This window comes from Triticum aestivum, chromosome 6D (assembly GCF_018294505.1).
Source record: "Triticum aestivum cultivar Chinese Spring chromosome 6D, IWGSC CS RefSeq v2.1, whole genome shotgun sequence".
Taxonomy (NCBI): domain Eukaryota; kingdom Viridiplantae; phylum Streptophyta; class Magnoliopsida; order Poales; family Poaceae; genus Triticum; species Triticum aestivum.
The window spans coordinates 292,319,811-292,336,128 of NC_057811.1; the positions used below are offsets into that span (position 1 = coordinate 292,319,811).

Genomic DNA, 16,318 nt, shown 5'->3' on the forward strand with positions numbered 1-16,318 from the left:
GCGGAGTTCGACGCCGTCGCCGCCGCCATCGCCGAGCGGAGCGTGCGCGAGGAGGAGGAGCGCCGGCGCCACGCCGAGGAGCTCGAAGCCCTCGAGTGGCGGCAGGCGGTCGCCGACAACGTCGCCGCCAACGAGAAGACTGACGAGTGGCGCCGCATCCGCGCAGAGGAGGCGGAGAAGTGCGTCGATCTCTGTAGCTCCGGCGAGGAGGATTGAGCGTCCGGCTCCTCCACGACGACGTCCAGTTGCCACGACCTCGCCGCTGTCAGATCCGACCCCCTAGTACTAGTTTAACGTAGTATGTAGTATAACTATGCTTGTAGTTTATGATGAACTATGTAGTATGCGATGAACAATGTAGTATGGGATGAACTATGTTTGTGCAATTTCTCTCGCGAAAGAATTTTTTCAAATTATGCAGGTTTAGATACGGGTTCTGCTCGGCCGCGTATGTTTTTGACCCGCAAAAAGATTTTCGTAAACCCACAAACGTGTTATGCGGGTCGTATTTTTGCGGGATCTGCTAGAGTTGCTCTGAGAAAGATCGGTAGCACTACGGATCACCTGACCGGGGCGATGCAAATCTTCAACATCGGACTGCGCCACGCGCTGTCCTCAAGACCAGCTGCTTGACACGGATGGGCTGTGATCGGACGGTGGCCGACCCGGCTGATCCTGGAGTGTGATCGGCCGGATGACACCTAGCGCGTCCCCCTAGCCAAAACGGCAACCTCTATTCACGCTGCCAAGTGCCAAGGGTTTCCGGCTCCATCCCCTCCGGCGGCTCGTCCCGGCCAGCAGCGCACCGTCTCATCTGTCCACGCCCCATCCCGCCCAGCTATTTCTGCGTAGCTCCTCTACTGCTCTCATGCCGAGCAAGCCAAGCAGCGCCATGGCAGTGGCCGCGGCCTCTCCGGCGGGTGGCGGCGGAGTCGCACGCCTGGAAGCCCTGGCCATGGACAAGGTGGCGGAGGCGGCCGACGCAGTCGCCATAGCGTCGAGCGCCGGCGAGGTTGTCCGCGCGATCCACGCTGTTGCTGTCCTCCTCTTCCCTGTGGACTCCGCCACTGTCGCTGGTGAGGCTCTGAATCCTAGCCCCACTCACCCCCACCCTCATCTCTCCTTCGCGTCCTTGGAGGTCTCTGACGCGCTCTCCTCTGTGTGTGCTCTCCTGCAGGCACCTTGGACGAGCCCATCAAAAGCCAGGTGAGAATTGAAGCCTTATTTCCATGCATTCGATCATAACAATGAGGTTTTCATGCCTAGAATACTCCAGGAGGCTACTGCAAGTCAAAACACAAACTGGAGTAATTGCAAGTCCCATTTCTGCACAGTCCAGATTCTCCAGGAGGCTAGAATAATTATCTCAAATTTACAACCTAGATTGGACTTTGGGGAAATTACTCAAGAATTGCCCCCTAACTATACTACAGTTATTCATAAGCTGTTTCAATAAATAAGCATAAACAAACCTTGGAGCATGAACGATCACATAAAACGCCAGCAGATTGCAATACCTCGGAGCGCTGAGGTCCTAGTTTTATACGGTATATGTTTAGCAACCGTGTTCTTTCTATTTGTTGTCGATGTATTTTGGGTCGTGCAGGTTTTTGGTGTGTATAACTTTTCATTCAAGTACAGTAATCCACTTTAAATCGTACACCTTTAATCCTTTATAGACCTGAGTCCTTGGTAATGCACTCGTTACAGAGACCAAGTTGCACATTTGAGAGATATAAAATTGGAGTTCTAGCCCTTGTGGCCATGACAGAGCAGGGATGATGCATCTATTTCCTCTGTTTTCAGATTATCAGTGTTCTGAGCCTCAGCCATGACGAAAGGGAGTCTTGGAGGCGTGCTTTTTATCATGGTCCAGCATTTCCTACCATGTCTAAGATATTACTTGGCAGTAAGTGCACTTGCCAAACTTCTCACTCCGCGCATGCATAATATTGCTGGGGTATTTGATCACCATCTGCACATAAGTATTCATTACACATACACCATCAACATGATCTGGGAACGGCAATGCCATACAATCATTCTTCTGTTGCATCACTCATTAATCTCATGGATTTATGCAGTCCTTGTATTGAATAGGGGTTTCTGTATATTTTGCTCCCATGAACAATTAGAGTGTTCAGTACACTTAGTTCATTTACTAAGCTTGTTGCACTTTGCTAATACCAGGCATATGGTTTCTGTTTACGATCCCACTTTCATGCTTTGGTTGTCCAGATATTGCTTTGAAGTGGCTACGGCAGATTCACAACACTGTGAGGAAGGAAGTCTATGATTCCTTTTTTGTCAGAGGACCTCCTACTGAAGTGATTCAGGCTCTTGTTCCAGCTTTATCTCAAAATGAAAACTCTAAGGAGGATCATAACATTTTTTGTTTGAACATTGAAAGGTGTTATTCTTAAGCAGCCCTCTACTTAGGCTATGCCATCACACTTGAGCCTTTGTGTCAGTTCAACTTTTTCGATCTCGAATCAATTAAGTCTCTTGTTTCTTAGGCAATTGACAACCCCCAAAACTTATATTTTAGCACACACAAATCTTGTATGACAGTTCAACACTTGAACTATGCAAGTCTTAACTAGTGTCATGCCCTTTTCCCCTGATAGGTTATTTTTTCACTGCATGCTATACTTGAGCCACGTGGTGCCAAACAATTAAGCACGTGGATTTTTGTGCAGATCCTAGCACGTACTTCTGGGTATCTTATTTATCTAGCAGTAGCAGAAGCAACGTGGACACATTTTCTGATAACCATCACTGATGGTTGCTGAAGAAACAGGAGATAGTACAATATAACGAAAATAATGAGTATGCAGATGCAGATCACTTGATACTCTTCTACTTGTCATTTCGGAACCAGTGCAACTACAGATGGACATAAAGTATTTGGACTTGTGAGATGAAAAATATTCTGTTAGATTTTTTCATCAGAAGCATGTTATATTGATATTGGTTAATTTTGCTAGCAATAATTGGAAAAACAATGGTCACAGATGTGTGTTGGAGACTATTGATGTCCAGCATTGACAAATAAAAAAGAAAGGCGGAAGTAGTTGATACAATCTCATAACATATTTAGTTAGCCTTTTCTGGATTGTTGGTGAAAGGCTGAAAGCTATTGAATGATTTAGTGGAATTAACGCATATGTTGAAAGGGTGGTCGCATTGTGGAACATCTCGCATGGAAGCAACATAGCATTATGAGGAGCAATTGATTTGCACAATTCAACAATTTGTTCCTATGGTATTTCTTATCATTTTAAGCAAAGAAAATGATTTAAAAGTAGAAACCGAGGCCACTCAAAATCTCTTTGACTACCCATGTAGGCGTCTACTCCATCAGCTCATACTCTGATGCATTACCGTTAGTTATTTTTTCTTGTTATTAATAATTTTATGTTCTTTCCTTCGCTGTAGGCTATTAATATTATGCTTGCTTGAGAATAAGGGGGTGGGCCAGATTGTTGCAGAGTTTATGTTTCTCAATAAGCATAATGATGGCGTTCTCAACCCAGATAGAACAACTTTCATCTCAAGGCTTGCACAACTACTTGCATCTGTTCCAGATAAAGCAAGAATGGGAGCCTCATCTGCACTTACAGCGTCGTATCCTTTTTCTGTACAGTATATCTTCCATCCCAAATTATTCAGAATACATCTTTGTGGCCTGTTGTGGTGTGAGTGGGCCGCAGTTTAAACAGTGGGTTTGGTAGGGAGAGGGTGGAGATTGCTCACTTAATTATTTTCCCCATTATTTGCACAGTATTTACCACTTGGATTTTAAGTCCTTAACATAAGACAAGGTCATTCTTCAAGAGTGTTGTCAGCCAACTTCTTGTTCGAGCGGAAGAAGCAGCTATCGAGTCGTCTGCTAACAAAGAGTTTAACGAACAGGATGCACTAAGTTCTGTGTTGCTCTTTGTGGGTGAAGTGTTATCCCGTGTTAGCCGTCGTGGATCTACTGGTAAGTTTTAATATCTCAGAATGCAAGTTTATGTGTGCTGTTGACTTGCTTGTTCTGAAATATACATTTACGAATGACAAAATCAATTAAGAAACTGTGTGCCCGATTCTAGTTGGTGCAGTATGATATCGTGCTGTAGTTATGTTTGGTAGGATACAATAATTGCAGTACATTCAACCCTTTATGCTTCAGTTTGGCATGCTGATTTTCCTTTTGTATTATCTGCTACTATAGCTTGGGTGACGTAGCAGTTTCCTTCCCCCCTTTCTAATCCTTTTGGTATGGATATGATAACCAGCACATCAATCATTTGGTTGCTTTCATGTATTTGGCACTAATCCGCTGTTGATACTTGAGTGTTGTTTCTGCGCTGTTGTCCGCACTCCCCACCTCTGCAAATTTGACTAGATTCGGGCATTGAGTGGGATCTCTTGATAGCTAGCATAGCAAGTACCTGGTCCATAACAATTTATAGTTCATAAGATTTGTACTCTCTGTTTAGGCATCAAATCATTTCTTTCATTCTTTGTATGTATGATAAGATGCATTGGTCTTTTCAGGCATTTTAGTTGCTGAATTGATCCCTATGATCCGTAATCACTTACAAAGATGTGTAGCACCAGACTGTAAGACGATAATTCCTGACATGATCAAGCATGTTCCTCAGTCTCGGTTTTGGTTCACTGTGATTGAAGCATTGAGAGATCAGCATTCTATTGAAAGATTGACTGAAGAGATGTTGCGCCAACTTGCATCACACCATTTAAATGATGAAGAAGCGTACTGGATTTTGTGGACTCTGTTTAATCAGAGTATCATGCATATTGCTGTTATGAGGTGAGATAGTACCTATGTGCACTTTAATTCTGCTAAACATTGTATGTGCTTGTTCTTGCTTAGCTACTTCCTTATTTCACTTTGTATTTGGCATGCTACATTACTTTGCATAGGAAACTTATACGTGAAAGGCTTCCTTGGCCAGGATTTAGTTCAAAATATCCAATTTGACAACTATGCAAAACAGTATTTCAATGATTACCTTTTTCTTTCTGTGAAGATTGTTCTGGGGATGTTGACTACTACCACCTCTGTTCCAAAATACTTGAAGTTTTATGTTTGTCCTAAGTCAAACTTTATAAGTTTGACCAAGTCTATAGAAAAATATCCAATATCTACAACATCATATTAGTTTGACCATAAAATATATTTTGAAATTATATATTGTATGATGCTGTAGATATTAATATATTTTTCTGTAGAGTCGGTCAAACATAGAGATGTTTTACTTAGGACAAACCTAAAACTTAAAAGTATTTTGGAATGGAGGAAGTACATGTTAATCTGCCTGCTGTGTGTTCATTAAATCTTTGGCTGTGTTTTGTGTGTCTTAGTTATTAATAGATAGCGATTGTTTTGTGGTGGCATATTATGCATGCCATCATTGTTATATAGTTCTGTGTTGCCATGTTCAGAAACATCCAATAAGCTTGTCCCTTGTCTGTTTGATGATGGCCTTGACGGTCCTTCATGGAATAGTGAATCTATAAGACATTGATACAGAAGACAGATATCTGGGCAAAACATGATGCATAAGCATAAAGTAGTACTCCCTCTGTTCTTAAATATTTGTCTTGCTAGAGATTTCAACAAGTGACTACATACGGAGCAAAATGAGTGAATCTACACTCTAAAATATGTCTATATACATCCGTATGTGGTAGTCCATTTGAAATCTCTAAAAAGACAAATATTTAGGAACGGAGGGAGTATTTGCTCATGGACCTAATATTTTCTGGGATTGAAAAGCTAGATTTTGTTAATACAGTCATGTCTAAGGCTTTAAGCTCTTTTTTTTCTTAGTCAGCATGTTAGGTGATAAGGTAAAAAATATAGTTCAGGCCCTTTTCTTGGACAATTTGTTGTTTCTATTTTACTATGAAGGACAAATGCATGGATTGGAGGGAGTATGTTCAACTATATTCAGTATGTCCTAACTAGCAATTTATTAAATAGCTTCTTTCTTATATGTTTTCTTTTCCACAATGCTTTCTTCAGGGCAATGTTTATTGACAAATTTTTGCTTTGGAAAACATTTCCATTATGCTGCCTGAGATGGATTCTTCATTATGCTGTCTTTGAATTCCCACCAAATTCAGTCGCAGAAGCCCAAATGCGAAGGACATCAAACTTCCTGGTTACATTGCAATGTTTAGTTACTGTTTGGTCCAAGAAAGAGTTTGTTCAGTCATATTCAGTGGAGCAACAAGCTTGTATCCATTGATGCACTTAAAACTATATTGTTCATTTCTCATGCAAGTTATCATTTGGCATTGTTCTCCTTAATCAGTATGTAGATATCACTGCAGCAATAGGGTTATGTTTGGAGAACATGTCAAAAGAAGAATTAGAAATGAATAGAGATGTATTAAATTGTATTCTTCAAGGAGTAAGCTGTAAGTACTTCTCTTCCCTTGTGTTTGTTTACCAGGATACGGTAAGCACAATCATAATATCTACTCACCGAATATTGTTTTGACTATAGGTAGGTTAGAGAGCCCAATTGATTTAGTCCGGAAAATGGCAAGTGCTGTTGCATTGACATTTTCTAAAGTCGTTGATCCAAAAAATCCTCTTTACCTTGATGATGACTGTTCTGAGAATGTTGACTGGGAGTTCGGGGTTCTCTCTCCAAAGGAGATCACAGCTCCTTCACATGATGTAGAATTTGGAAGCAAATCAAAACCATGTCCACGTAAGAACAGGAAACATGCTGGTGACAAAAAGGGAAAGACTATCAAGCATGATATTTCAGATAACAGAGTAAAAATCATAGAGATCAAGTCAAAACTAGATTCTGATGAAATGTCTGGCGCTGCTATAAATTTTGAGGAACATTATGACGAGGAAAGCATTAACATTGATGCTTCCAGTGATTCATCCCTGGAGCCGTATGATCTGTCAGATGATGACACTGATTTGCAGAAGAATTTCACACATCTAAGTGATCTTGCAGCTGCACTGCGAAAACCTGACGATCTAGATGGTGTAAGTTTCCATTTGGTGTTTCCAGACAAAACTACTACATGATCCTGACCTTTCTTTCTTTTGTCTTCACAAGGTTGAAAGCGCTCTTAGTTCTGCCGAAAAGCTTGTGAGGGCATCACCTGATGAGCTGCGCCACTGCTCGGGTGATCTTGTTCAAGCACTGGTACATGTTCGTTGTTCTGATGTCGCGATGGAAGGCGAGGAAGATTCTGCTGAAGAAAAGCGACAGAAGGCATTAGTCGCTTTGCTGGTAACCAGCCCATTTGAATCATTAGATGTTCTTACCAAATTGCTATATTCATCGAGTGTGGATATAAGTCAGCGTATTTTAGTTATTGATGTTATGACTGAGGCAGCACAGGAACTTGCTGAAACTAAAATTGTAAAGAGTGAACAGCGGCATGGGAACTTGATATCTGATACTTCTCCGTCTTGGCTGGTTCCTAGGGAGAGCGGACCTGTTGGGGCAAGCCCTTGGAGAGAGGTATCAGAAACAGGATCACTTTTGAAAAATTGGTCACACCGGTATGAAAGAGAAGTTCCATCTAGACCAGGCCAGGTTAAATCAGGAAAATCTCGCAAATGGGGTCTTGGGAAAGCAAAAGATTCGCAGGTGGAGCGGTCAAAAAACAGATTTCCTTTGTATGCTGCTGCATTTATGCTCCCGGTTATGGAAGGATATGACAAGAGAAGACATGGGGTGGACTTGCTCAATCGGGATTTTGTTGTCCTAGGTAAATTGATATACATGCTTGGTGTCTGTATGAAGTGCATGGCAATGCATCCGGAAGCATCAGCCATTGCCCCAGCTTTTCTGGATATGATAAGAGCCAGGTATTCTGTGTCAGGATAAACATTTCATGTATTCTTATTTGGCAACCAAATGGCGTGATTTGACATGAAATTTTATTCTACAGGGAGGTCTCGCAACATGCTGAAGCATATGTGCGAAGGTCTGTGTTGTTTGCAGCTTCTTGTGTATTGATAGCCTTGCACCCGTCATATGTTGCATCAGTTCTTATAGAAGGCAACCAGGACATTTCTACTGGTTTAGAATGGATACGTACATGGGCCTTGCGTATTGCTGAAGCTGATCCTGATACAGAGTGCACATCGGTGAGTAGAACAATCATTTTTATTTTTCGGTCATAAATATCAGCTCTAAATACCTATTGTACGCCTTCTATACAGCCTGAGGAGTTAATATGAAATAGTTGATCGTCAGTGGGTAGGATGTATGGTTTTATTGTCACTAAAATTCACAGTTCTTAGTTGCTAAGTAGCTAACCATCTTTTATGCTCATTGGGCGACTATTCTCTCAGTGTTTTGTAAAGAGAAACGAATTGCTAAGATGTTGGATATGCAGTCTCTCTATCCACTTTTTACTAAATATCTATGCCCCACGTTTGTTTCCTAGATGGCCATGAACTGCCTGCGGCTCCATTCAGAGATGGTGCTCCAGACATCCCGCGCCCTGGAATCTGCAGAACATTCCAAGGCTGGCACCAGGGCACTACCTTCTAAGCCCGATAACATTATAATACCATTCGCAAACATGATGTGATCTGATGCAGTCTTGAAGTTGTAAAGGGAATTTTCTTTCTCATTTGTGTTACCGTACTATAGATTTTTTTTAGTCGTGCTATAGAATTGCTTTAGTGTATTCTTTGTTTAGAATAATAACGATTTAGTGTATACTGCAGCAGTATTGCTTCGGGCATGTGGCCCATGCAAGTTAAAAGGACGTTAGGGCCGCCTGCCTCGCCCTGTTCTCGCTCGACATCCTCTTTCACGGCCTTGCCGTGTTTTGTTGCGGCGGCGACGCCGGTTCGTCCTTCACGTGACACCCGATTTGGATGCCACGGTTGCGTTGGGGGGATGCCAGCTCCACGTGGCTCCACTTCCATGTGGCGGAGAGGCGGCGAGGGCTGATCCTGCTTCACACGGTAGCGCGCCGTTGAGGGCGGCTCCTTCACGAGGGCTGACGGGGGCGAGGGTGGCATTGGATCACGGTTATGGAGCGGCCCTGGAGAGTGACAGCGGCGGCGCTAAGATCTGAACCCTGAAGATCCGGAGTCGTTGTCGCCTGCCGGTGCGGCCACGACTTTGGCATGGAGATGGTGGTCTGGCCTGCACCGAAGAAGAGAGCGGCGGAGAGGGTGCGAGTGGAGAGGATCAGAGAATGGTGTGGCGTGGACGGCGCCGGAGCCATGCTTATATAGGCGCGGCCAGACCATGCGAAGGGACGGGAAGCCGGCTTCAATGCGGTGCAACGGCTGGAGTAGGCTTCTCGGTCGCTGTGTCCACATTGAAGCAGCGCTGTCCCTAGTCCGGTCACGTGGCTCTGACCGCAATGAATGCCGTCGAGCCACGTCCGTTGATGAGCATCACTGACCGGCATGAATGCGCGACAACCACTTCGTGCAGAAATGGTTTTTCGGGCGAAAGGGTTTTGGGTGGGTCCGGGGTGGCGGAAGCATACGTGGCAGTGATCCCGAAAACGAACGCCTGGACCGATGGTGTACCATGTTAATGGCAAAATGTGTCTGGACTGTTCGGCCCGAACAGTTGCGGGCGGTTTGAGATTCTGTGTTGAAGATGCCCTTATACTTACTTCATGAAAATGAAGTTCATATATGACACGCATCTGAAAGTTGTGTGGATCACTGACTTGATATGAAGAGCTTCATATACAATGCATAAACCCGGCTTCTTTTTGTTCATTCTATTAGAGCATCTCTAGCAGACCTCTCAAAAGCGGTTAAATCTGTAAAAATTCGCGTTTTCAGTTCCGTGGTGTCAAAAAACGTCCCGAATAGACCCTGCAAAAGCGGTCAAACCCGTAAAAAATTTGCAGGCCCCTGGGAATCCATCCCCACGACCCTTTATTTTGTGGATTTGGAGGCAAAATATAAGGGGGACTGAAAACCAGTCAACGCCACGTGACAAGGAAATTCCGCCTGCGCACACGGGCTCTGGTGACCTTCCACCACGGAACTCGCCGGAATCTTGCCGGAAACTCGCCGTTTACCTCTGCTGCGGCGTGGGCTTGCGGAGTAGATCACAGGAGCAGCGGCTGGGACTTGAGCAGCTACCCGGCCACGAATGAGCTAGCTAGCTAGCAAGCTCCTGGATTCATCCGGCCACGAACGAGCTAGCTAGCTAGCTGGCAAACTCCTCGATCCAGCCGGCCATGGACGAGCTAGCTAGCTCTCGGATCCATCCTGCCACGGTCGAGCTAGCTAACTCGTGGATCCATCCGGCAACGGAGGAGCTGGCTCCTGGATCGATTTGGCGACTACGGTGGACGACGGAGCTGACTGTGAAACACGGGCGAGAGGAAAAAGAAGACACGGAAAAGAATATACGCGAATATTCTTTTTTACGGGTCCGTTATGCGGGGTCTGCATCTGCGACCGTCCGCGCCGGCCCGCAAAGCCTTTTTTCGCGAACTGCAAACACGTTTTGCGGGCCGGCGGGATGCGGGGTCTGCTAGAGATGCTCTTAACACGCAAGTATGGGAAGATGTCATGTCATACTAGTATGACAATGCAAATGCACAGAAATTTAGCTGCCATGTATTTGTGTTTGGACGTGTGTAGACACGTCCCCTTTATATTGAAATAAGGCATCTCCAACCACGGATCACCAAACGGAACAACGATGACATGTCCGCGGATAACCCGCCCCTTCGACTGTATCCCTCATTTTTGGGACTATTGGCTATGATTGACACTACGCTAGAGAGATCGAGAGAATCCTAGACGTCCGGACCGGTCCGGCTTGATTTGGTGGGCAGTGTTGGATGCCTAAAAGTGTCCGCACCGTCAGCTCCGGCCAATTGAGACCAATTTGGTGAGCCGTGTTGAAGGTGTTTTAATGGAGCAAACATCACGTCCTAATGGAGCAAACATAACGGAACTCGTAAGACATAGCTTGCTAATAAACCATGTATTTAGTTGCTTTTTTTAGTGGAAAGCCTTCTTGGTGGATTATATTACGTTTGAAAATAGAGATACACCATCTACGATTACATAACCTTGAAAATCCGGATGACCCACAATATTTTGTGCATCCACCTATTTGCTAGCTAGAACACAAGCTGCCCTATTAGCCTCTCTAGGACAATGATTAATCATTACCTAAGAACTATATGAAGGTATAGGTAACGATGATCACACCAACAATCAATGTAGTGGAAGAGGAAGATGTTGGTGAAGCCCGTCTATTCCTGCAGCTAGGTTATACCTCCCAGACATGAGAATCTTCAACGACCACCGATCTAGTGTCGAAGTAGAAGATACATTTGAGACATCCACACATAAAAATCTAGCAAAAATAAAATATTAGAAATTTAAGTAGGAGGACAGAACCGACGGAGATTGTCGTATGCTAGTAAGTTTCAAAGAACCGTACAGAGGCAAGTTCCGAGGGACATAGCTTAAAGGATGAGCTAAGTTCACGAGGAAACAGAAAATAAGTTTGGTAGCTTGATAGAAAAAGAACTAAAATCGTAGGAGTAACAATGAAATAGAAAAATCATTTCGGTTGGAAGAACGAAAAAGTTGTGGTACCTGGTAAGAAAAATTATGAATCAAAGATGAATATTTGAGAGACAACATCATGTATCATAGGGAAATAAAAGGTTGGCAAAAGGGGTGTAACAATTTCCGATGGAAAAAACGATGGCATGCGAAATGACGGAACATGACGAACTGATGAGTTGACATCAGGTAAAGCAAATTAATTGCACAAACAAAGAAAGAAAGAAGATGATCAAAGGATTGAAAGGAAGAAGATGGCTCGAAGAACTGAAAGCTCAGAGGTTCGAACAGGGTTGAACAACAAAGAAGGTATCAAACAGAACGGAGAGATGCGCCGCAGGCACAAAAAGAGGGAAGTATAAGAACAGTTGGATGAAGTATGTACAAGAAAAACATGTATATTGTCTCGTGTTGAAATGGTACCGAATTTGCATCCATTGTTTAGCCAATTTCCGCCCGGAACAATTTTTTGGATCATGGCACATATAAAACGGTTGGAGAAGGATGCACAGGTGCGTGCCCTGCGATTTTTTGCCATTTAGTTGCTTGTTTGATCACGTTGGGTTGGGTGTAGCAGGAAACAGAGTGAATTGCAAAAAACATCGACACTTCAGGCAAGGTTTGCAGGAACCACACATTTACGGAATTGTGCCAAAAAGCACTAATTTTTTTATATTTTTTTGCAAAAAACACTGGTTGCTTGTTTGGACCGTTTTAAGTACGTTTATGACATGGGGGTCCCGCTTTTGCTGACGTGGCGTAACGGTTCGCAGGCGACGCCGTTAGACAGACGACTTTATACCAACACCCTTTTTGGAAAAAGAAAAAGCAATCGGGTCCTTGGCCCTGAAAATAAAAGCAATCAGGACCTTCATCTCCCACCGGTCCGGTGGGATTGCTTCGGTGCACGGCCGGCGCTGCGTCCGCCGCCGCCTGCTCGCGCCCGTGCCTTGCCTGCTCGCGACCGTGCGCCGCTGCTCGCGCCCGCCGCTGCCTGCTCGCATCCGCCGCGACCGTGCGCCGCTGCTCGCGCCTGCCACCGCCTGCTCGCGACCGTGCGCCGCTGCTCGCGCCCGCCGCTGCCTGGTCGCGTCCGCCGCCGCCTGCTCGCGACTGTGCGCGTCGGGATTGACAGCCTCCCGCGGCTCCCGTGGGTCTCTTCTACGACGACCCAAGGTGTCGGTCAGCCGGTCCGTGCTCAGCTCCACCGGTGGCCGCATGCTGCCAGCGAGAGGGTGAGCTCCTCGCACTCTCGAGCGCGCCGGCGTGCGCGCCAACAACAGCTCCGGCCACGCCTCCCTACGCCGGCCGGGGCACGAGCAGCAGCAGCTCCACGCCTCCACCGCGCCTCCCGGCATCGGCCGGGGCACGAGCAGCAGCAGCAGCTCACCACGCCTCCCTGCGCCAACCATGCCCCAGCACTGATGCAAGTTGCAGCAGCAGCACCACCAGGCCCGCGCGGCCGCGGCCATGGAAGGAGAGGTGAGAGTGCGACGCGGCGGTGGACGGTGGAGGCACGGCTCCGGCGTGGAGCACGGCGGAGTTGGCTCTTTCCTAAAAAAAGGAGGGAGAATAAATGCAGTGTGTTTGAGCTGTGCTCGGATTCAGACCGGAGACACGTCGCTGCGTTGCGTCGAGGGGGAGTGCGCGCCATGAAAAAAAAGAAGGGAGACCGCGTCGCCGCGTTGCGTCGAGGTACAGCAGGAAAGAAACTCTTCGTATCCTGGTAGGAGTCGGACCCGATCGAGTCGGCGGAACAAATGCAGTGGAACTATATATACATACACATAGCGGCGTATAGGTATAGCGTTACAGACGCCAGCCCCCCTTCCTCCTCCCATGCCACCAACACCGTACCCAGCGCACAATCAACAATCCATCTTCCCTCCCTGCTCCCGGCGATCGAGATGATGCAGTACGCCGTGGATCCCTACGCGGGCGCCTTTGCTCGACCTCCGCCTCCCGGCTTCTTCGGCGTCGGATCCTGCGCTTGGGTCGCCAACAGGCCTGCTCGGCGACCTCCGCCTCCCGCCTTCTTCGGCATCGGATCCTGCTTTCGCCCGGCTGCCGACGTGCCAGCTCGTCGACCTCCGCCTCCCGGTTTCTTCGGTGCACGCCGTCCCAGGGTGCTCCCGCCAGCGCCGTGCGAGGTGCCCATGCCACCAAAGTTCTCAAAGCCCACGACACCGGCACCAGCGCCGGTTTCCTGCGTCGCCGCCGCCTCCACAAAGCTTCAGCGGCTGTGCCCTGACTACGAAGACGACATCGACCACAACCTCCGGTTGACAGAGAAGAACGCCGAGGAGCGGCCGCTACCGGACTACCTGACGAAGGTGCAGCAGGATCGGGTGAGCGAGTCAGCGCGCGCCTCCCTCGTCGGATGGATGGACAAGTTCGTCCGAGACCATGATCTGGCCGACGGCACGCTCCACCACGCCGTCGCCTACGTCGACCGGGTCCTGTCTGTGCGAGCCCTGACGACTGACAGCGGCTACGAGCTACGCCTCCTGGGTGCCGCGGCCATCTTTGTCGCCGCCAAATACGAGGACCAAAAAGCCGTGTGGAAGCTGAAGGCCGACCAGATCGCCAGGTACGGCGAGTTCGCCGCGGGCAAAGAGGTGCTCGACATGGAGTGCGAGATGGTGGAGGCGCTCGGATACCAGCTCGGCGGCCCCACGGCGCACACGTTCCTGAGCCACTTCATGAGGTACGCCGAGGGGGAGGACAAGACCAAGATCCTGCCATTGGCGACTCGCCTCGTTGATCAGTCTCTGCTCAACTACACGTGCCTCCGCATCTTGCCGTCCCTCGTGGCGGCGTCCGCGATCTTCCTCGCGAGGCGGACCCTGAATCCGCCCGACGTCCTCGCGTGGAACAGGGAATTGACGGAGCTGACGGGCTACAACTGCTCCGACATGACAGCCTGCGTGCTTAATATGTTCTTCTTCTCGCGGTCGCTCATCTGTAACCCTTCTTCTTGATCATCGAGGAGACTCACCAAGACAGAGCAGTTTTGTACTCGTCTTGTAATCTTGTGGAAGTTCCTTGTAATGTTCATGTATACCAGTCTGAAATTAATGTATGTATCATCTTAGTTTTGTCATGCATGCGTCAACTGGTGATGAACACACTGTACCGGGCTTCTGATTGCCGGTTCTTTTTTCCTCCAAAACTCTTTTTTTTTGCGCATCAAAACACTAAATTAAGCTTTAACAGGAGGATTACAATCGTTCCTTAAACAAGCATCAAGAAACCCTGGCACGCAATTTAACCATAAGCATCTCCTTCTACTACTGCTAGCTAGCCTGCCCAGCACACAGATGTGCGACCATTTGCCTCTCTCCCGATACTAGTAATGTCAGATCGTCCCTCTTCTCTACCAATCCAAAGGCCTATGACCAGCTGGGCATACCAGTTTCTTAGGTCACATGTTGCATGCGAAGATCACAAGCCAAACGGACACCATTCCGTACCGCATATGCCTCCATTACGATGACGCTCGCTGCGTTGTCATACCACAACGCCTGTGCCCGAACTAACTCCCCTGTGTGATCTCGAATACCAACACCCGTTGCTCCTATATGAAGCTAGCATCAACATTAACCTTCATTACCCCTGGTGGTGGTTTAGGCCAATGCATCAACAATTTCTTGTGTTGTTTCTTCTCCTTGCCACTGATTGCTAAATCTATTGCTACATCCAGAGTCCATCTGACAGAACTTGTAACAGAGTATCGTGACTCTTTTTCACCATGTTTCCTTGCATTTCTAGAGGACCATACAGACCACACACCACACATAATAATCGTAGCTTCAGACCTAGGTATAAAATCTTCGAACAAGATATCAATCGACCATGAAGGCATGAGTTGCGGGATTTTAACACCTGCAAAAATCTTAATCTCTTTCCAGAATCTTTTGGCCCAAATGGACTTGAAGATAGCATGTACAATATAGTCTCCTCCCTGCCACATTCAAGATGGAATTCCCTAGGCTCAATATGTTTCTGATGGAGCACCGACAAACAAGGTATAAAAGAGTCACGATACTCTGTTACAAGTTCTGTCAGATGGACTCTTGTAACCCCGGTGAAGATGTGCCTCACCAGAGTTTTTCAGTAGGCATGATAAACCTTCAGCACAAATCAGGAATAAGTAGCAATGGATCACCTTGTCTATGCCTATGGTTGGTTTAAAAATTTCTGAAAACACCCCATTCACTCTCACAGAGAACGAGACTGTTTCCACGCACTTCATAACTATATTAATCCATCCATCTGCAAAACCCAGTTTGGGTTTGGTCATGATGGCTCTCAAATAGCTCCATTCTACTCGATCGCAGACTTTAGCCATATCTAGCTTCACCGCACAAGCTCCAGACTTGCCTTTCCTCCTCTTCAAATAATGAATACATTCGTAAGCAGTTAATACACTATCCGTTATTAATCTTCCTGCCACAAACACTATTGCAGAAAAAAACTACGTAGATGATTTTCTTCAAGGGGAAGCCACATGATAACTTTATTTGTTTTAAAGGAGACAAAATATTTGCCTTGTCCATTAATTAATCAAAAGAGAACGACCCATTTAATTAGATAAAAACCAAAACAATAAGGATCAAACAAGCCCACACCGAACATTGAAACACATAGTGTCAAGGCCATTCTCGCAAATGGCGTGCCGAACACAACAACAGACGCCAACCACACGAACACACAACAATGTGAGGACCCGCTCTGCCGATC

At 46.5% G+C, this 16,318-nt stretch overlaps 2 protein-coding genes across 3 annotated transcripts; both read left to right on the top strand.

Annotated features, from left to right (window-relative positions):
* Window positions 1-711: 711 nt before the first annotated feature.
* LOC123144714 (telomere length regulation protein TEL2 homolog) lies at window positions 712-8,733 on the top strand. 2 transcript variants are annotated; one of them, XM_044563932.1, is made up of 13 exons: window positions 712-1,076; window positions 1,178-1,206; window positions 1,807-1,909; window positions 2,239-2,410; window positions 3,439-3,627; window positions 3,825-3,985; window positions 4,546-4,822; window positions 6,041-6,255; window positions 6,340-6,438; window positions 6,528-7,030; window positions 7,104-7,864; window positions 7,948-8,146; window positions 8,449-8,733. In XM_044563932.1, exons 1-13 carry the CDS (start codon window positions 869-871, stop codon window positions 8,593-8,595), a joined length of 3,063 nt encoding a protein of 1,020 aa, XP_044419867.1. In that variant the 5' UTR covers window positions 712-868; the 3' UTR covers window positions 8,596-8,733. The 2 variants fall into 2 exon arrangements, with proteins under 2 accessions (XP_044419867.1, XP_044419868.1); XM_044563933.1 differs by lacking the exons at window positions 712-1,076; window positions 1,178-1,206; window positions 1,807-1,909 and adding an exon at window positions 2,700-3,344.
* A 4,496-nt stretch (window positions 8,734-13,229) lies between these two features.
* On the top strand, window positions 13,230-14,580 carry LOC123141499 (cyclin-F2-2-like). Its single transcript, XM_044560624.1, has one exon. The coding sequence runs from the start codon at window positions 13,336-13,338 to the stop codon at window positions 14,554-14,556; it is 1,221 nt and encodes a 406-aa protein (XP_044416559.1). The 5' UTR covers window positions 13,230-13,335; the 3' UTR covers window positions 14,557-14,580.
* Window positions 14,581-16,318: the final 1,738 nt, after the last annotated feature.